Below are 22,018 nucleotides of genomic sequence, written 5' to 3'. Positions count from 1 at the left end.
GCATCAGAGAGAAACAAGGTGACCAGATCTATGTAGAGAGCAGGAGGCAGAGAAAGGCTGGTGGCTCCATGGCCTGACATGGCCTAACTCTTGGCTATAAAGCCCATCTGTCCTGACAGCCTTCGAGGGAGCTCCTGATCTGGCTTGAGCGAGGCTAAAGTAGATTCTTGACTGTGACTTTCAACTTGTGGCTCACGGGCATCACCAGAGAGCGGGGCAGGGTATCTGTCGAATGAAAGGCCGTGTTTCTTCCACTCCCCGGTCCCAATCCCAGCACTGAGCACAGGGACTCAACAGGTGCTCAGTGAATGCACATCAGATGAACAAATGCACAAAGGAACATGGACCAAGTCCAGAATGCTAGACTAAGCATTGACTCTCCCCTTCATCCCAGAACAGCAGCCTCCTCCCTCCTTCCCTCCCTTGGCCTTTGGGCACATCTCCGGCAGGCCCTCACCTGCAGGATGAGCAACATCTGGACGATGGACGAGGGCAACTTGGGCTGGGCCAGCAGCAGTAAGTCCCCCAGCTTCACCTTGAGCAGGACCAGGTCTCGGAAGCCCAGCAGAGAGATCTGGCGGATGGTCAGCTCCTGGCCCTGGAGGGGAGAGAGCAAGGAGGGCCAGGAGGTGAGACACTGCTGGATCTTCCACCCACTACTTGGAGTCCAGGACAACACATATTTACAGAGCACCCAGCACAGGACAGAATGAGATAAGAGGAGGGGTCTGCAAGGCCCAGCGAGTCTTCCAGAGAGTCAGAGACCCAGCCCCTGCCCTTAAAAAAAAACTTTTTTTAAGATAAGGCAAAACTCAACTTGCCTAAATGACCCAAAGACTATACAAGACTCCTATGAAATAGGGGCCTAAAAATAATTAGAAATGGAGCTGACATCATGTTGGGTGCTTTAAATGGGCAACTTTAATTACAAGGCACTTCTTTCACTACCTGTGAGATGTCGGGCACAGGGTATTGCCCTGATGACTGATGTGAAGGGATGAGGCCCCATCCCTCATACTGGGCCCAGGGCTCTTGGTACTGTACCATGCTGGAAGCGGATGGGACATACCCAGTTTTTGTTCACAACCTTCCATGGAAGCAAACAATAGAACTCTCTGACCTAAACTGTAGAGGATGGGGAAAGAGAAGGAGGAAGACTGGGCCATGCAGCCTTCTAGAAACCACTCCTAAACGGCAATTCTGGAGAGAGAAGCTGAGAGGTGAAAGCAGACAGTTCCAGGACCTCCGGCTCCTACAGCCACCAAATCGCTTCCCAGAACTGATTTTACAGGAGTTTCCTAGTAGGTCATCAAGGCCCCAGGACGTCTCCTCCCTGCCCAGCACTGCACACCAAAGAGAGACAAGTTTTGTTTATTTGCCTTTTTCTTTTTGGTTTTGTTTTTAAATCATAAGGTAACAGATATTTATAGGCAAAGATTAATAGAGTTCAGCAAACAGCAGACATGCTCTTCAATCTCTTATTCTCACTCCCCACAGGTAACCATCTGAAAGGTTTTTATTTGTATTCTGGATTTTTCCAGAAAGTTCCTCCACCTATAAAAATCACTCATATGTGGCTCAAAGGAGTAGGGCGCCAGCCCCATATGTCGGAGGTGGCGGGTTCAAACCCAGCTCCAGCCAAAAACTGCGGGAAAAAAAAAAAATCACTCATATAACCTGTAAACACACACGGAGAGTATTATTCCCTTCTTATTGTTCTACAACATGCTTTTGTTTAACTTTGTATATTGGGGGCATCTGTTCATACCAGTACATACTAACCTACTTCATTCTTTAAAGCTACATAATATTCCACTGTATAAACACACTGTATTTCACCATTTCCTGTCCAAGATGCCTTTTTTTCCCCCTACAAACAATGCTATTATTTATTGGGGGGGGGGTGTTGTTTTTGTTTTTGTTTTGAGACAGAGTCTCACTTTGTCGCCGTTGGTAGAGTGCCATGGAGTCATAGCTCACAGCAACCTCAAACTCTTAGGCTCAAGTGATTCTCTTGCCTCAGCCTCCCAAGTAGCTGGGACTACAAAGCACCCGCCACAATGCCCAGCTATTTTTAGAGATGGGGTCTCGCTCTTGCTCAGGCTGGTCTCAAACTTGTGAGCTCAGGAGATCCACCCATCTTGGCCTCTCAGAGTGTTAGGATTATAGGTGTGAGCCACGGGATTACACGCCCGGCCTAGTCTATATGGTTTAATAAACCATAATTCACTCATGTCTCTCTGGGTACGTTTTATCAGCATATATCCAGATATTTTCCCTCAAAGGAAAATGGCTTGATTAAAATATGCTTTTAAAAAGTCTTACAGATACTGCCATGTTGCCCTCCAAAAAGATTGCATCAATTTATAGTCTCAGCAATGGTATATGAGAAAGCCTAGTATCTCGCACCAATTGGATGGACGCTATTTTAAGTGGGATGATAGGAAAATACAGGTCATAGCCTCACTCAGGCAACTCTAAGGGGCACACTGCCAGGCAGAGAGTGGACGGTCAAGATCACTCATTCCAGACCCATCTGCTTAGCCCATGAAATGTGAAAAATAGATCTCTAAATAAATGGGTCACTGGCTATACAGAAAATAATGATGATGATATTGATGGTGATAGTGACAATTCTTAAGCCCTTAGTATATGTTGTATAATAAACCAAATGCTTTTAGTATATTTTCTCATTCTTTTCAATACCCCTGTGAGGTAGATATCATTATTTTATAGAAGAAAACGAAGGCTCTGAGAGGTGAGGTTATCTTTCCAAGATTATCAAGATGTTAAGTGACAGGCCCAGTAGGGTGGCTCACACCTGTAATCCTAGCACTCTGGGAGGCCGAGGAGGATGGATGGCCTGAGCTCAATGGTTCAAGACCATCCTCAGCAACAGTGAGACCCCATCTGTACTAAAAACAGAAAATATTAGCTGAGCATTGTGGTAGGCACCTGTAGTCCCAACTAGTGGGGAGGCTGAGGCAAGCTCTCTTGAGCTCAAGAGTTTGAGGTTGCTGTGAGCTGTGATGCCACAGCACTCTACCCAGGGTGATGGAGTGAGACTCTGTCTCAAAATAATAAATGAATTAATTTAAAAAATAAGGTGGTAAGTGACAGTCTGAGGATGTGAACCTGGGTCAGGCATGAGCCAACTACTTTGTTCTTTGGTGGAGCTATCCCTACACCCCCATTTCTTTTCCAGATTATTCTGTTACTATTGCCTCATCACACGACGTACTTGCAGTCATTTGGGTATAGGCTAGGCATGAGCTGACAAAGTATACCCTGGAGAAGATGAAAGATTTTGCCTTTGGGGCTTCCAAGCCCATGGCTACACATTATACACTTGGGAGAAAAAGCCTGGATTTATAAATGAATCCAGACCTGGTGCCTCATGTGTTTCAAGGCAAGCTAAACCAGGCCCAGACAGCAACATAGTAACACCACTTATGTCAGAATTAGCTCCAATATCTCACATCATTAATCCTCCCTCAGCATGAGGCTTTATCTTGAAATCCCTTTAGTGCTCTCCAAAATCAGAAAGGCTTTTCCTGTATGCAAAAATCTGGCCTCTCACGCTGGCAGAAAATACTTTTATGGGAGGGTGTAGGGTACCCAGTTTATACCAGCCTGCCATATAAACAAGTTAATCATTACTTTCTCAGAGGATCATGAATCAGAGCGCGGACTTGTTACCAGACCTAGCCATCTCTTCAGCCCACAATGAATCAGGGGAAGAATTCATACTAACCTAGAACTGGCTTTTCTGTTCTTGTGTTAGGCTGGGGGAACAACGGCATAACAAAACGAAACCCATCCCCTCACAATCTCCATCTTCCGGAAAAATAACCAGTGCACGGCCACGTTATCCAATGTGCCATCTGGTTTCTCCAGGCTAAGACAAAGGAAGAGTAAAAGCTACATGTGCTCAGTCCCGTAAAATCATAAATACGTGGACCTAAGTCAGTGAAAAACAAGGACAGAGGAGGCACAGTTTGCCCCCCTCTGAGTACCCACTTCCTTTGGTGCCCGTCGACCACGGAGCTCCCCCACCACCTCTGACTACTGCCTACCCACAGTGACTGTAGCTCACCCTTGTCTCATCTCAGCGCACCAAATAAAACAGGGCTGGCCATGCAGATGCCCTCAGGAGTAGACAGGGGAGAGAGAAGCCAGCCAGGTAGGGTCATGGCAAACTGGAGCACAGAGGCAAAGGTCAAGTCAGTGGTTAGGGAATAGGGAGTGAATGGGGCCATGCCAATTATTGCTGGATCTTATAATTTTTCAAGACAAGTAAGATAGCAGCATCCCTCAACCCTCATTTCTGGGCTTTGGGGGGCCCCCTCTTTGCCCTTCTTAGACTGTACTGGGGCCATGTCCACCCAGATCTCACATCTGCCATTCTAGTACCATTAGGGCACCTGCACCCTGGAACTCCCTGACCAAATGGCCCTGGCAGCAACCTAGGCCTGCACATCCCTTCTCTCAGGTTGCCGATAAAACACAGGATGCCCACTTAAATTTGAATGGTTTTTTTTTAGAATTAATGTCCCAAATTATTGCTTTGCTTATTGTTTATATATGCAATTAAAACGTAACTCAGCTTCTAGAACTTTTATTTGTAAATCTGGCGACTATCCTCCTTTCCCAGGTCTGTCTTCCCAAGAGAGGACCCACTGGCCAACAGACTGTTTCAAGGACAGGGGCAGATTCACGGGCACAGGGGCTGCCTAGTCCACATAAGCGCAGGTGAGACTGAAGTTGGGATGAGAAAGAGAATTGGGCTGCGGGCCCGAGGTTTCTAGCCATAGCTATTGATAGAAAAGTGAGGGGCAGGCCTGAAAGGGGAAATGAAACCTAGAAGCATAACCTCCCACTTTTTAAATATTTGACATCCTTGTATATTTTAAGCAATTCCAAATCCCTTTAAACACTGTTCAGACCAAAGAATCCATGAGGCCCTTGTCTCTGGTATGTCATTCCAATGGTACCCATGGCTGTGTTCCGATTCTGCACATGGTACCCACACTTCAGTGAAGCCGATGCCACGTGAAGCCTTAACCCTGGTGGGAGGAGCAGGACAGTGACCTCACCACAGCATGGGACAGACTATTAGTCAACCCCCCTTAGGGGTGGCGACTCTGACCTGGCAGCCATCCACATGGGATCAGTCTCCGCAGAAGGGACAGTAACTCAAGTGGTAGGATGAGCCGAGGTCCCAGAACACCACCACCAAAGAGATGTCACTCGGCTTTTACTCTAAATTCCGCGTTTTGCAGGAGGCGAGAGGGAGCTAGGCTCACGGAAGTTAAATGGTTTTGTACAAGCCAGCATTCCTGAACCCAGGTCTACCAGTTCCTAGCCCCACGTTCCTCCTGCTCCATCATGTGGCTTTCCATAGTCAGAGGGCAAGGAACAATATTCCTTTCCCACGACCTGAGGGCAACAGCAATACACTTAAAAACTGTGCTTCAAAAAAAGGGAAAGGAGGAGGAGAGAGGCAGGAGGACAGAGAAAAAAGAAAATCCCCCCCATCTCTGCTTCTGAAAACTAAGAAAAACAAACCACTCCAAGAATATAAAGACATACTCAAAACCAAGAGGGTAACAAGAGCCTACAAATTGCTAGTTAGGCAAGCACTCTTCTTTGCTTGAAGTTAGGTCCTAAATTTAGAAGCAGAGAGCCCTCAAAACATCTCCAGGGTCCTCGACCAAGGCCAGCGCCCAATCTCTAAGTTTCTCCCATTCTCCAGGAGGCCCCAGGCTGTCAAGGCCAAGAGAGAAGACAGACGGCGGAGGCCAGCAGGAGGTGTTCCCCAAAGAGACTGACCTGAACTGGATAAAATATGGCCTGCAGGGTGGGGAGAGTCTCAGTGAAGAAGTGGTCCCAGACTTCAGCCAGAACCTCAATGCGATTTTCACCTACACACGGGCGAGATGGGAGGGGAGGAAGAAAGAAAAGAACTTGTCATTGCTTGTAGGAGAGGCCAGAAGGTAGTTCCCTGTAAAACAGAAAGTCGCACATGCTGGGGAACTTGCAGCCAGAAGCTGTTAAAGCCCAGAGAACAGAGATGTGGTGCTACAAGGTCTTTATCCCTGGCTAAGACCACCAGAAATTCTCAGGGCAGAAATACATTTATGTGTCACAAGGATGCACGTATGGATCTAACTCACACTTCCCTAGGAAGGTCCTGAATGAGAACGGCAGCATTGGGATGGGGGTGGGAAGACAGCTCATCACCTACATTTGATCTACAAGGTATTATTAGAGTAAATGTGGAATTGGGTGGGAAGACACAATTGAAAATATGCAAATACGCCCTTCTATACCCAGTCCAGAAAAGGGAGCTGACATCGCAAAACCACATAGTAACTTCTCTCACCTGATGGTTACAACACTATTAGGCACTATAAGATATCTCAGAGGAAGCCTCTATTAACCCTGCTATTCAGGCTCAGAGAGGCCAAGCAACTGTCCCGATGTCACACAGCTCAAAGGCAGAGCTGGGATTCCAGAGTCCACACTCTTGACTAACCTAATCTGGGATGATGGTGTGCACAGTTATAAACGGTTTTGTTTTCTTAATCACTAAGACTTTATTCTGAGTTACAGCTGTCAGTGAAGAGAGGCAGAAAGGACCTTGAAATGGTCCTCTCTGCTGAGTACTTTACAGTAACCGGGATCGGAAGAGAACACCTCTCAAACACAGGGCTGCCTCCTGATACCGTCACTACTCACCTCTAGGATTGGGAAGCCTGAGCTAGCCAAGTGACACCCCCAGACTAGAGCACATGGGTCACCCGATGCCATCGGAAGGCTGCGCGAGGAACTCTGCACCCCCAGGAAAGACGGGCCCTGGCGGAGAGGCGCCTCCACAGCAGATGCTGTTTAATGACCTAGATAACAGAGCTGACACTGGGCATCGTCTCTGCTCATCCTAGGCAGAGAAACTGGGTCAGCCACAATCAGCCACTGAGAGATGCACTTGGCAAGACGCTGCCAGTTCCACTGCACAAATCTTAAAAGATGCATTTGGCATCTTCTGTCTATTAATTTAATGGGCAATAAAAAGCAGGGACTGAGGAGAGAACAGAACAAGGGCGTGACTAGTAGCCAGCACGTCCAAGGACTCGCAGATTTTGAAAGGCCAAGGTGAGATACACCAGGGAGAAAATGCAAACCCAGGACACATTCGCTTTCCCATACGAAGCACTGACCACACTTTGTTGGAATTACTTATTTACTTGTTTCCTCCCTAGAATGGGAGTAAAAACGGGGCCCCTCTGTCCTGCTGACCACTATACTGCTGTGCTGAACACAGTGGCAGACACATCAATAAGTCAATCTTTAAAATACTGAATGAATGAGTGGAAAGTACCAAGCATATAGGTTTTTGCAGATGCTGAGGGTGGTGAGTGGAAGGCTACCGTTTAAGCCAAATGTGGGATAGCAAAGTCTCCCTCGGCTGTTCAAATGCCTGTACTACAAATCGTATCTTGGTACTTGTCCTGGTCAGTTTTATATCTGGGATGATACAGGGGTCCTCAAACTTTTTAAACAGGGGGCCAGTTCACTGTCCCTCAGACCATTGGAGGGACGGACTGCGGGCCCCGGGACAAGTCGGCTGCTGAGCAGGACAGGCAGTGGTGGCAAAAACACCCAGCGGGCCGGATAAATGTCCTAGGCGGGCCACATGTGGCCTGTGGGCCATAGTTTGAGGATGCCTGGGTTAACATCTGTATCTGTGACTAGTTTGTGAGTTTCACAAGGGCCTGTGATCCTATGACTGTTCTGTCCATCACTAAGTCCTCAGCACCTAGCCAAGGTAGCAGATCATTGGTAAGAGTTTGACTGAATCAATCACCATCCTCTTTCAAATGTAGGCTATGCTAGCTCACTGCAGGGAGGGGGGCCATCTGAAATATCAGGTTGCCCCGGTTCCCAAAACGAAGGTAAACTCAACCCCTGGATAACGTATCCAAAAGGGGGAAAAGCCACTCCAGCTCCTTGCTTGGTGGCCCTTATCGTAAGCCTTCCATGGCAAAGACAAGCAGAGGCCTGCCTGATGTGGAGGAGGGGAAGGGCAGAGGATCCTGCAGGTCAGTGCTGGTGCCCATTTGCTCCCCACTTTCATGAACATGAGGTAATCTTCCACCTGGCAGCAGAAAGGCGCCTCCCAGGAAGCCAGGTCTAATTGCTGGCCTCAAACTTCACAGAGTTGATGGAGGTTTTGGAAAGTGTTCAGAGAAGAACATCAGACGGACCCAGGCTAACAAAACAGGGTAACCCTGGGGAAGAAAGAGTTAAAGGAAACAGACCACTTCACTTCCACAAACAACCCATCAGTCAAGGACTTAGCTCCTTACAAAGACTGAAAGGGGCTTGGATGGAAGGTTCTAGATGATTGTTCCATAAAATCTGTCTTCTAATGTACCACAGGAGTTCAGATCGCTAGAAGTATACAGGTGGGTATAAGAAACTTCCTAAGAGTCAAGGTCACAGAAGCTCTAGAAAAGGTTACTGAGTTACTGTAACATGGTGCCTCCTGTCCACGAGACAGCAACACATGGCATGAGCGGCCACCTGTCCTTTCTATAGCAATAAATCAGGGGTGTGCACACACAAACAAGTACACAAAGATGTAAATAATAAAGGTGTCAATAAAGTGGAGCTTTTTCAGGGATGAGACAGATCAGATTAGTTCTTTCAAGACTTTATAACAAGAGAACTTTTATCCAGATAAAATCTTCCTTGGAGTTCTAATACGCAAAATAAAAAAGTAGAGACATCCCTTGAAGGTTCCCCACATGCCTATCCACTGTGCACAAAGGGTCTCAGCACTCAGAATCCAGGGAGAATTCTCCAGCCAGGTGTCCCCCAGCCACATAAGGGCACAGAACCCCAGGAGGTCTTTGCTCCTCTCCCCTCTAGCTCGTTTCCGAGATTTTGCTCTGTGCTGTGTTGAGTGAGGATCACTTGGGTGAGAGACATTGAACTTGCCCTTTTAAGGGCACTTGAATCTCCGGTTTTGCTCAGTCCATTTTTTTGTGGAGCTGCTTTTCCACGTTCCCAGGAATAACTCACCAGATGATTTACATACAAATAACATGGCCAGGAACGATGGTGCTCTTCCTTCCCTTTACCAGGCAGCTGGACTCCAAAATGCAAAGGAGCCGCTAAGTTCCTGGTCAAAGCAAGTGATCCCAAAACAAGAGCCTTCCACTGACAGATAAACGGATGAAGCAAACGTGGCATTACATATACAATGGAGTAAGAAGGGAATCCTGTCATAGACTACGACAGGGATTTGAGGACATTAGGTTGAGTGAAATAAGCCACTTGCAAAAGGACAAATTATGTATGATTCCACTTACACAAGATGCCCAGAAGAGTCAAAATCATGGCAACATAAACGAGAACTGTGGTTGTCAGGGCCTGAGGAGCGGGGGGAATGGGGACCCGTCCTATTGGCGTGGAGTTTCAGTTTCGTAAGATAAAGTTCTGGAGCTCTTTCACACAACGTGAATGGGGTGAACACGTCTTAAGTGCAAAATAGTTCAGAGCTACATGTTATGTATTTTCTATTACAATTAAAAAAATTTTTATAAAGCCTTGGGATTGTGAGTACTTACAAGGTCAGAGGAAAAAAAAAATCATAGCATAGATGTAATCAAGGGGGCAAAGGCTACATAGATGTAATCAGAGGGTTCGTTTCTAAGCTCTGTTCCTCCAAAGGTTTGGCGAGCATTTCCTGAGTGCCTGGCATTGAACCTTCCAGGGTCTGTTTCTCATTTTTCTTCCCACTTTGTCTTTCTAGGATCCACCTTACTGGACACTGGGGCTTTCCCAGGGAATGGAAGAAGAAAAGGGACGACGTGACACCTAGTCAGTGTGGGCCCAGAAGTGAGTTTGGCCTGCTGAGAGAGGTCAGTAGGATACAGCGGGGAAAAGGGAGGAAGCAACGTGCGTATGTACCGTGCGCAGGTCTGGTGTTACGCTAGCGATGCACTTCATATGCCCCACAGGCCCTCACTGCATTTTATCACTTTAGTAGTGATTTAAAAAACAGACTCTGGGTTGGGTGGTGGCTTATGCCTCTAATCCCAGCAATCTGGGAGGCCAAGGAGGGTGGATGGCCTGACCTCATGAGTTTGAGACCAGCCCAAGCAAGAGTGAGACCCCATCTCTGAAAAAATAGCCAGGCATTGTAGCCGGTGCCTGTAGTCTCAGCTACTTGGGAGGCTTGGGCAAGAGAATCACTTGTGCCTAAGAGTTTGAGGTCGCTGTGAGCTGTAATGCCATGGCAGTCTACCCAGGGTGACTGACTGAGAGTCTATCTCAAAACAACTGAGACTCTGAGCAACTAGTAACTTTGGTTAAGAGTCACCCAAGAAGTAGGTGGCAAGCTGTGATCAGACCCCACTGAGGCGGGAGTTCAGAAGTAGCCCTTGGTAGAATCGTGGGGTCAGGCCAATTCTTGCCTTCGTACTATGTCCCATCTCCATTCAATTCCTTTCCAACCTATCAGTCAGATTCCAAGATCTCATAAGACCAAGAAATTTCCCTTTATCCATCAAATCATACCCCACTAAGTAGGTGTCTACTTAGTCTTATGTCCCCTAAATGGACACCCTCCTGTCTTCTGTGACTTTAAAAAACATTACTAAGTCCTATTAGGAAACAGCACATGGCAGAGCAGAGGGAACAGGACGGCACGAGTCAGCCCTTCACACAAGACCAGCAGCATGCATCTCCAGAAAACCTCCCCTTCATGAGGTCTCCCCAGGAATTGCCCCAATCCCACTTCATTTTTTTTTTTTTTGAGATAGAGTCTCACTCAGTCACCCTGGGTAGATGCCCATGGTATCACTGCTCACAGCAACCTCAAGCTCTTGGGCTCAAGTGATTCTCTTGCCCGAGCCTCCCAAGTAGCTGAGACTACAGGTGCCAGCTACAATGCCTGGCTATTTTTTTTTTAGAGACAGGGTCTCACTCTTGCTTGGGCTGGTCTTGAACTCCTAAACGCAGGCCATCCACCTGCCTCGGCCTCCCAGAGTACTAGGATTATAGACATGAGCCACCGTGCCTGGCCCCCACTTCATTTTTCAAAACACAGTTCCAGTGGTCCCTGCTGCAAGCAGCTGACTTTTTCCCCTCGCTGGGGAAAAAACTGATGGGTGAGTCGCTCACGTGGAGACTTCCACACTCAGACAGAGGCATCTCAGCCTTCCAAATATCAAAGGCTGAGTCACGGAGGCCCCAATCTTTGACAGCTGCCTTGTACTTGCCTTCACACAGCTTGATCTTCTCCTCCACAAAGAACAGTCCTTTTGCAAGAAGCTGGTTCTGCCAAAAGAGAACAAAGAACACAAGAGTTGGACAGCTCCAGGGTGCGAGTGACGAACCTTCTCCCACTTCCGACAGGCAAAGGCGCAGGGTTCCGGGCACTCGTGTGCAAGCTGTGCCTGCCGGCTGAAGAAGCCTTTTGATTTCTCAGAAGGCCCAGGCCTTCGCAGAAGACCAGTGAGACTTCCCACAGAAAAGAGCAAGTGAGATAAGAGCCCGACCCAGCCACCACCACCCTCCTCCCTCAAACCAGCGTACAGACATGCCATAAGCTGGGACGAATCCTCTATTGCTGACACCCAGTGTCCTTGGAGGCCCTGAATGATCTAAACTCACAAAAGGGAGAACCAAGGCGAGGAGAAATTTTGCAGAAATAATAGTTTTAAACATAATAAATTTGGGGGTTTTCGCACTGTATGCAAAACATTAAGAGGCCGGGAGTATGCATCTGTCAACAAGCGTCTATATGGGGAAGTTGTGGAAGGAGCGAGACGCTGTCTTCTGGCAACTGCGGCTACCAATTGCTGAATGTCCTGTGCACACCCTAGCCAGGTGTCCTCAAACTATGGCCCGCGGGCCACGTGCAGCCCACAGAGGACATTTATCCGGCCCGCCGGGTGTTTTTGCTGCAGCTGCCTGTCCTGCTTAGCAGCTGACTCGTCCTGGGGCCCACAGTCCGGCCCTCCAACAGTCTGAGGGACAGTGAACTGGCCCCCTGTTTTAAAAGCTTGAGGACCCCTGCTAGACTTCCTATCCTGCCTGTCGTTTATTCAGTCCCACCAGGTTGGGGCTCTTCACCTCAGTCAGGGAGAGACCTGCCCACAGGAGACAGAGCGGGTCTTCCCGGTTCCAGAAACCATGTTCTCTCCTCTGCTTTGCTGCCCTCCAGCAGCTCTTCCCACCCAGACCCCTTCCTGCCTTCCCTTGAAGGGCTCCAGCTGGTCCCAGAAGATTTAAAGCACATCTCTGCAAGACAGAGCAGCTCAGACACCAAAGATGGGCTGCCGCCTCTCCACTCCACTTGTTAAGGGAGAGGTGGGGGCAAAGGTGATGTGTATCGCACCGAGAGCATTCCTCAGCATTGTCCTTTATAAAAACCCTGAAACCTTATTAGAGAGATGAAGAGATCACGGGTAGCACAGGAGAAAGAACTTAGGTGTCAGACGGAGGTTCAAGTTCCAGTTCAGCTACATGCTGTGGTATAATTTTGTACTTAATTTCCCCGAGTCTTAAGTTCTGCAAAATGACATAATATCAGCAAGATCATAAAGTTCTTGTAAGAACTAATCATTATAAACACCACCCCACAGACAGTATTGTACATGCTCAGTAATGAGTGGCGGTGGTAGGGATGGTAACGGTTGTTATCTCAGCCCAACTTCTTCATAAAAAGAGTGCGAGATAAAGAGTCAGTAACAGATGAGCTGTAATCAAATGTACTAATAGAATATTTTATTAAAAGTACTCTCACATTTCCATGACTGATATACATAAGCCAAATTTCACAGCTTTTATCAAGATTCACAGATATGACCTTATTTTAAAAGTTAATTGAACACCATGTAGTTTCAGGATGCAGATGGAACCCCAGATCAAAGTTAGAGCGACACTGTACAGGAGCACACCAACTCTGTTAAAGAAAAAAAAAATCACAGATGGGTGTGGGAGCTCCTGACTAGAATCCCAGCACTTTGGGAAGCGAAGGCAGGAGAATTGTTTGAGGCCAGGAATTGGAGACCAGCCTGGGCAACACAGCAAGACCCTGTCTCTACACTAAAAAAAAATTAGAAGAAAAAAAAAAAGAAAAAAAAGTTAGCCAGATGCAATGGCGTATACTTGTTATGCCAGCTATTCAGGAGGCCGAGGCAGGAGGATTGACAGAGGCCAGGAGTTTGAGGCTGCAGTGAGCTATGATCATGCCACTGTATTCTATCCTGGATGACGGAGGTACATTTGCAGGTACATCTCAGAATGCACCCTAATTAGGGTTTTCATAAAGGACAATGCTAATGTGTCTTCTTTAAAAAAAAGTTAATTCCTTCACCAAGAAGTATGGAATGGATAGGCAATGCAAATGAAGCCCTTGCCTATTCTCTAGCTCCCAATCAAGTAAATGAATCCCAGCAGCTTCTGGGTTGGAAAGCAAGAAAATACCCTAGAACCAAAATCCAGGCCATCAAGACTTTCTGACAGCTGAGGGGGCATCAGTGGATTGTGGGGCAACCACCCATCTGAATAGTTCTGAGCACAGATCCCGAGTGTGCCCTGGAGTTCGTGACCCTGTCCCTTTTGCCTACTCCTGGTGAGTTCGCAGAATGGCCCTCTGCATTCTGTACAAGGGATTCTAAATGACATTCTTCTCCCCACCTCTAATGTCAATGCCAATGTCCCCTACTTTTTCCAAAACAACTTCACAAAATCTCCTTAATTTCACATTCTGAGATGTACCCGCAAAATGTAATAGAGATTCTACTCCATCTGGGATGCTATTTTCACCATTTTATTCCATCACTATGATTATCTTCATTTTTTTAAGGGGTGTGGGGTAAACTGAGGCATTGAGAGACATACAAACCTAGTCCAGGTTAGAACATGAGTTAACAACAAAAATTAATTCAAACAACATAATTTTAGACTTTTTGGTGCTTGGGGGTGAGGACCATTTCTTACTTTAGTTCCCCTGGCTCCTAGCACAGTACTTAAAACACAGTAGGTACTTATTCGATCTTTTCTGAATGTATTATATATACTATTTTGGTGATAAAGATCATTTTGCATTTTTAAGAAGTTAAGATTAAAGAAAGAATATTTCTAAGAGGACAAAAAAATGATCAAGGGTCCCTAAATTCATTGCCATTTTCTTCATTTGACAAAAATGACTTTGTATCTTAAGTAATACACTTCAAAAAATGGCCTAGATTTTCCTTCCTTCTTCTTTCTCGGCTTTCCCCCTTCAGGAGGACAATGGGGGAACAATCCTTTTATATATTTTCAAGAAAAGAAGTTATTCCCGTATTATGGGAAAATGATAAAGAAAACATTTCTTTTTCAACTTCTCACGACACACAGCCTGGAAATTCTGTAGCTTAGAACAAAACAAGTGAAACAAAAAGTGGAGGTTAAAAGGGGCCTTAAGAATCATCTAGTCTTTCTCCCCCCTCCCTATTCCTGCAGTCAAAATCAAAGTCAACTGGTCACGCACATCTTGACGAAAGTTAGGGGGACCAGTTTTCCAGGAAGCTAAAGCACCTTGCAAAAAAGCATCTCCGAACTCCTTATTTCCTCTACTCCCTATCCCCATGCTTGTCGAGTTTGCTTTTATCTTATAGTTGACTAAACTGAGGCTAGAAGTAGAGTCTCCGTCCCCCAAACACCCCGGAGGAGTGAAGCTCAGTCCCCCCACCACTCATCTTCCATCCAGCACGTGCTTTTGGAACAAAGATCTCCTGGGTCAGCTGAGCCCTCAGCCCCTCTTCCCCAGAGAGCTGCCTACCATCTGCCCAGGGGAGCTGTGCCCCTTCATGCTCCAACACCTGAGCCCCAGCTGCCTAGCTTAGCTTCACTGATGGCTCTCAAACTAAACAACAGTCACCTCTCATGGGAATCTGAGTCCCAAAGGGTCCTGCATTCCTAAAGGCCTTGCCCTCTGAAGGCCTCCACTCAAGTGCTATGTGGCTGCCATCTTCAGTTCTTAATATTTTTATCTCTGAATCTGTGTTTTATCAATGAGATCTGAAGACACAACAGAGCAGACACTGGGGTCTGGAGCTCCGCTCACTTGAGGTCCCGTTTCCCACCACCTGCTAGGAGGGGCTTTCAGGCACCTGCTGCTCTGCCCCAGTGTCTGGGCCCTTCCACCCATGCCACTCTACTCTCAAGAGGACAGGGTCATATTGGTGGGGCACTGCTGCAGGGAGCGGAGGGGAGGGGCTGGGCATGCACCCTGCAGCATCTCAGGGAGACGTATGGTGGTAGCCACTCTGTACTTCCAGGACCAGCAGTGCTAAAGGACATTTGCTGGTGACTCAGCAGGAGGTCCCACACAACCCTGGATCTGTGTACCAAGAGTGGCCCAGTGTGGTGGCTGCCATCTCTTGGGGTTTCCTGCCCACCACGGATTGCAGTGGCAGGCCTGTAGAAAGGGGAGATTGACTCCCTGAGCCCAGCAGACAACCACATTTGCATTCTGCTTCAGACCCTGCGATTTATGAAGCCTACCCAGTCTGCGGGCCACTTCCTCTGAGGACAGGCCAGCCTGATATCCATGAGGCTGAAGCCTGCTCAGATGGTGGGAGCAGGAAGAAAAGAAAACCAGTGTGGACCCAGGCAGCGCACTCGCACTATCTGTCTTTCTAAGTGGCGTTCTTCCTGGACTGTGTCTGAACACACCCTCAGCCCCTGGCAGAAAAATCCCTGGACTGAGACTGAGGTTCTGAGTAAATGTTTGCTGCTGAGCAGTAGCGATGAGGCCACAAAATAAAGAGCTGGAGAAGACCCTCCTCTTGTGAACTCAAATGCATTCCTAGATAAGTTACAAAGTCTTACAAACACAACTGACTCCTAGGGCCAGAGCATTCCTAATAAACCAGTGCTAGTGTGTGAGTATGATAAGACTAGAGAAAAATCTCCAGACCGAGACTGAAGGTTCTGAGTAAATGTTTGCTGCTGAGCAGTAGCGATGAGGCCACAAAATAAAGAGCTGGAGAAGACCCTCCCTGGTCCCACTCTCTGCCTCAGGCCACCCTGCACCACCCACTGCCACCTCCCCAGCCCAAAGGCTTCAAGCCACAAAACAGTTATCTTAAACAGTAGCCACCTAGGAAATGACTTGGGCTTGGAACTGGGCCCACTGTTACATAATGCATTCTCCCCCACTCTGTAAATGAATTTAGACAACGAATAAATAGCACTTTAATGAAGTGGCAGAGGAATCTGGCAATGAAAACAAAAACCCAGCTAATGTTACCTATTTATTTTTTCTAAGACAGACAAATGGGCTGCAAAGAGAAAAATGAGGCACAGCTAGGAAAAATGCAGACAAGGATGTCTGGGGGAAAGCTTCCAAGTCGCCCATGTCTTTTGTGGGTAGGAAAGACCCAGTTCATCCCGGAGGGGAGATTGGAGGAGGTGGGGCAAGCAGAGGAGGGGTGGGCGTTGGTGTCTGGGGCCTGATAATGGCACCTGAGGGACCCCAAGAAAATTGGTAACCAAGAAGGTGAAGTGCGGGGAGAATGATGCTGACCTCATCTTCCCAGTGGGAAGAACTTTCCACACAGAGTTCTGTAAATTCTAAGGCCACTAGCGACCCTCACGTCTCTCTTTGCGTGCGTTCTCTCATGTTATCTTTGCCACAAATCTATCCCTTTTATAAATGAAGAAATTGAGGCTCAAAGAAATAACTAGCAAGTCTGAGACCAGAATTTGCACCCAGGTCAGTCTGAAACCAAAGCCCTTATCTCCCTCCCATTGTATCCCTCTGGTTTACTTCAGCAATAATAATAAAAACACTAAGATAAAAATACTTATTATTTGCTGACTGCTCACTGTATTTCAAGCGTTTTGCATATTATCTTCTCACTTAGTAAGCACATCGACCTTATAAAGTTGATACCATGATTACAACTAGATCACTACTAAGAAAACAGGCTCAGAGAGGTTAAGTACTAAGCCTGAGGTCACACAGCTAGATCCTTGTTCTAGCAAGGATCAAAACTCAGACCTACCTGGCAAAAGAGCTGGTTGCCTTTAGCCATCATGCTCTCCTGCCCTGGAGAGATTTCTTATGTCCCTGCCCACAAGAGAAAGGAGACAGGATTCATTTCAGGTTCAGATACTGGGAGTAGCTGTCTGGGCAATCTCAGGTCAACTAGGTTGTCCCACGAGGCTTCTATCTCTTCTCTCCTACCCCAGGAGGCTAGCAGCTCTGTCGCTCTGCCTACCAAGAACCTGCATTAACCAATTCCACTCCAATGATATCAATGTCTTCCAAGGTTCCCATTGTTGGCCATGAGCCTAGTGATGAAAATCATGGGCTACTGCCAGTATTTTTTTTTCTCTGTGACACAGCCATCACCTTTAATAATGTCTACATTTCTTGTGAACCCAAATGCATTCCTAGATAAGTGACAAAGTCTTACAAACACAACTCACCCCTAGGGCCAGAGAGTTCCTAATAAACCAGTGCTGGTGTGTGAGTATGATAAGACTAGAGAAAAATCCCCAGACCAAGACTGAAGATGAGAAACTCAGTTCTAATGAGTTCTTCATTTAGCACCATTTCAGCAATAAGTAAAGAGTGAATTATGGCTTTAAAGCAATTATTTTTGCACTGGGCATCATGGCTCAAGCCTATAATCCTAGCACTTCGGGAGGCCATGGCAGGAGGATCGCCTGAGGCCAGGAGTTTGAGACATATGTTGCCTGGGCAACACAGCAAGACCCTCCATCCCTATAAAAAATAAAAGATTAACTGGTTGTGCACGTGCACACCTGTCTCAGAAGGCCGAGGCAGTAGGATCCCTTGAGCCTAGGAATTGAAGGCTACAGTGAGCAATGGCACATCACTGTACTCCAGCCTGGAGACAGAACAAGATCTTGTCTCTTAAAAAACATTTTTTTTTTTGGCAAGGAAGCAGGAAAACAGTCCAAGTCTGAGATCCTAGAAACTCAAAACAAAAAACTAAAAGTAATCCTGAACACCCCCACCCCCCCCACCCCGGGTTTCCCTCCCCCCCAGGGGATACTTTGCTGGCATTTTATCATTTACAATACAATCCAAGAAATGTTTCTTTTGTGGGTTGGATCTTTACTGAGCCTCTTACTAGCTGGGTGGTGATATTAGACAAATAACCCCCTCGGCTAGGCCTCAGTGGCAACATCTGTCAAAAGGGAATATATAATAACAGGATCTTCCTCATCGGGTCTCAGGATGGCTACACGAATTAGCAAAGGAGAAACACTCAGTGTAGTCTCAGACCCAAGCATCCTCTTGCCTCAGTCTTTCTATGTTGAGTAGACACAGGGTCTCACTCTTGCTCAGGCTGGTCTCGAACTGTCGAGCTCAGGAGATCCATGTGCCTCAGCCTCCCAGAGCACTAGGATTACAGGGTGAGCCACTGAACCTGACCTTTGCTTTCCATACTGAACAAAGATTGCCCAACACTTCCAGCTCGGTCCTTATCCCTCATGCCCACTGAACTGCTGAATATTTCTTCTTATTGTCACACCACACTGTTTCCAGCAGCCCCCTCCAGCCGCGGACTCCCATGCCTCCTCCCTTAATACCCTAAAACTGGCTCCTGCCATTCCTTACCTACTTTTCAAGAAATCACCCAATTTCATACAGAATGGGCTCCTGAAAATATGCATGCAGGTAGAACATCACACCTACATGATACAGGAGGAATTCTGCCCCCAGAGAGCTGAAAAGGATTATGAAATCCCTAATTACACCTCATCTTCAGAGCTTGTCTTTGGGTGATAGATTTTCAGCCTCTACGTGCTCTTTTCTTTCACAATTAAATGTGCAATAACCTAACCCAATGAAGCTGAAGATTTGCCGTTTCTTCCTGCCTACAAATTGTCAGCTTTATCTCAGTTATACTAAGACCTGTGCTCATCAATTTCAAGACCCATTTTTTCCACTAAGCTTTATCAAGTATGAGAAAAGTACAATAAAAAAATTTCAGATAATTGCACAAAATTTAAGGAATTGCTCAGGAGACAGGTGGCTGGTGGGCAGACTCATGGGGAGTAGCCTGAGACACACAAGGATATGCCTGGAAGCCCACAGGCTAATTCCACCCCATCTTCTCCCTTTGTAGTGGCCAGTGGGAGCTTCAAGCCCACCCCAGTGTTTACAAACTCCACGATGCCTTTCTTCCAAGTGCTGCCTGGATCCAAAATTCAACCTCTCGTGACCGTCTCATCTGAAGACATAACCTGTCTCCTGCCCTGTCTTCAAACCCAATCCCAGCTCTCTTGTTCAAAGCCCCTGTGTAGACAGGCCCCCAAAGGCATGTGTGGGATTCCTCATTCTCCCCCTCTGTTCCCCTAACATCCTGCTTGTTAGAGACACCTTCCCAGGCTGATCAAAGAAAAATTTGTGCAACTTTTCTGCCCTCTTCAATTGGGATTTGGAAATCGCCAAAGTTATCTTCACCACTCTTGATCTTCTCTCCACCCACTTGCCATGAATTCTTACACGTGCTATCTTCCTCCCTAAGAAAGGATATTTGTTTATTCTGGGCCTGCTTGGAAGTCTCCTTCAGGTCTTCGGTTAGTGCTATGCTGTATGTAACTGTGTAGATGTGTCTATATCCCTGTCCTGTCTTCATTTTAAGCTCCGTAGTGGCCCAGGACACAACACACGGGTCCCCCACTTCAGCTCTTTGCCATGTGCCGTAAGGTCTCAATATTCTCTGATAATGATGAGCTAAGGGAATCCAGCCTCCTGGGATTCTCACAGATAAGAGTAATACATAGAAAAATAAATATACATATACACACACACACACAGAGTATACATGCCTGCACACACACAGACACATACATGTATCTGAAAAACTACAGGCATCCATGGCTTATTGGCTGTGGCGGTAGCTAAGTTTCCTCTCTTCCTGCTTCTAACTCGTTTACAACCACTGCTGCTGGCTTGATTTCCCTGTCAAGCAAAACTCCGGTTCCAATGAAAGGAACTGAACTTTCTGGGCTCGGGGGAAAGGTTATAACAAGCACAAGCAGCCCAGCAGATGCAGGAAGGCAGAAAGCGTAGTGTGCAAGCACCTCCATGCCCTGAGCCCTCAAGATACCTAAGTAGGCTGGAGGAAAACGCAGAACATTTCAGATCATCAGTTTCAAAGACTACAAGGAACCAATTAGCCGTCAGAGCTGTCACCAGACTCTAGGGTTCCTCTTAGAAATCATAATTTTCCTTCTGGACACTTCAATCAGACAGAAAAGAAAAATCAATCCTGGAAATGTCAGAGATTCTTACAGACACCTGCCTAGGCTCCTGCAGATCACAGGGCCTGTCTTCTCTGGGTGCGGACATGAGACAGCCACTGCAGATCACAGGGCCTGTCTTCACTGGGTGCGGACATGAGACAGCCACTGTTTCTCCCTCTGCCTTCCCCTGCCTTCACTCTAGGTCATTTGCATTATTCTTCATTAAGGGTGTTCTTCCTGGGAGTCTGTCTTTAAAGCTATGGACTGAAAATGTTCTCTTTCAAAACCAGAGCCACAGAGATGGCCTCAGGTGTGGTGAACTCTGAGTCAGGGATCAGGGTCCCAAGAGGAGACAGACATCACTGCTGAATGCAGATGCTTGGCCGTGACCATCTGAGCCTTTGCACAGAGGAGCCCGCTTTGCACAGAGCAGCCCGCTTTGCACAGAGGAGCCCGCTTTGCACAGAGGAGCTTTGCCCTTTTCTGAACAACCTCATGGATGGTTTGGGTGGCTTCCCTGGCTTCCCTGCCCACCCCTGGGCTCTGGTCCCCATTTGTTTTCAGGCCTTTCTCCCACCCCTTGCTCCCAGGTGACATAGTTTCTGGAGCCCCTTCTGACATTTCCTTTTGAGACTACCTTTGAGAGTTGAATGTGAAGACTGAGCTTGACTCCATAAGCCTTCCCTCCTGGATTTCTCTCCTCATATGGAGATTTCTTTGTACAGCGTAGGACTTGGAACCAGCCCATTTTTCAGCAGTCCCAGGCACCGGGCCTTCTGAACCAGAGTCTCTCTTGAACCACCTTCATGATTGGGGTGACAGCTAGGGTTGCCTACCTTTCTTTGCGTACTACTTTTCTTAAATCAGTCCATTTTTTTTAAGAAAGAAAATCTCTTTAAACGGGAAACTATAGAGACAGCATTTACTGTCAGTAGAATGATCAACTCAAAAGGCCAATAAAATGGTATCATGAAATCCTAACCAGACAGGGGCCCTGGCTGAAAACACTAAGTTTCGGTCCCACTTCCTCCTCCTTAAACAAGGAGACTGCCAAGTCTCAGAAGAATAGAAAGGACACAGTGGCCCAAGCCAGGATGTTCTCCAGCACAATCCTAAGGGCTACCCTAAGTGTTAAGAGGGTAACACTTTCGAAGCACACGCTGTAACATTAACTGAAGGCCATTGCACGTGTCCTCCAAAATCATTTCAAGTATCTGTGGTGGACACGCTCACCCTCTCTCTCAAGAATATTTATTGAGCATCAGCTGTGCACCAGGAGCTTTGTAGGGAGTAAGGAACCGAACAGATTAAAAACAAAGAAAAAAAAAGCTCTGTGCTCATTTAAGACTTAAAATAGACATTAAAACAAAAAATTCTAGGAGAGCCTTCTTTCCAGTTCAGCATCTTAAATAAAGAATAACACAAACTCAAAACCAAATACCAGTTCCCACCCCACCCTGCCCCCCACTCTGCAAGAGACCCAACATTCACCAAGCAGCCTGTCTGATGACACTCCTGATAGGAAATGACAAGTGGTTATTAGTTTTCAGCACCAGGCATGCTTTGTAAGCAGTATTAACCACCCCCGAAAACCTCAGGGCTTCCCAGATAAACAAGTCCCCACCCATACGCCCTCCCCTACCATCCTAGGGGTAGCCCCCAGTGCCAAAAGACAACTGACATTTTAAACCCAAGTGAAACCACACCATGCCAGGCCTCTTTT

General features: G+C 47.0%; 1 protein-coding gene across 1 annotated transcript in view; it reads right to left on the bottom strand.

The window, feature by feature from the left end:
- The window catches only part of PRR5L (proline rich 5 like), a 53,290-nt gene that overhangs the window by 15,672 nt on the left and 15,600 nt on the right, over positions 1–22,018 (bottom strand). The window contains exons 4-6 of the mRNA XM_003781235.1: positions 11,292–11,349; positions 5,833–5,924; positions 458–598 (exon numbers count right to left, since the gene is read on the bottom strand). Of these exons, the coding sequence (XP_003781283.1) occupies positions 458–598; positions 5,833–5,924; positions 11,292–11,349 (291 nt within the window). The remainder of the gene's footprint in view (positions 1–457; positions 599–5,832; positions 5,925–11,291; positions 11,350–22,018) is intronic.

Source organism: Otolemur garnettii, unplaced genomic scaffold (genome assembly GCF_000181295.1).
Source record: "Otolemur garnettii isolate 467f Iridium unplaced genomic scaffold, OtoGar3 scaffold00001, whole genome shotgun sequence".
Taxonomy (NCBI): domain Eukaryota; kingdom Metazoa; phylum Chordata; class Mammalia; order Primates; family Galagidae; genus Otolemur; species Otolemur garnettii.
This window is presented reverse-complemented; position numbering and strand designations above follow the sequence as displayed.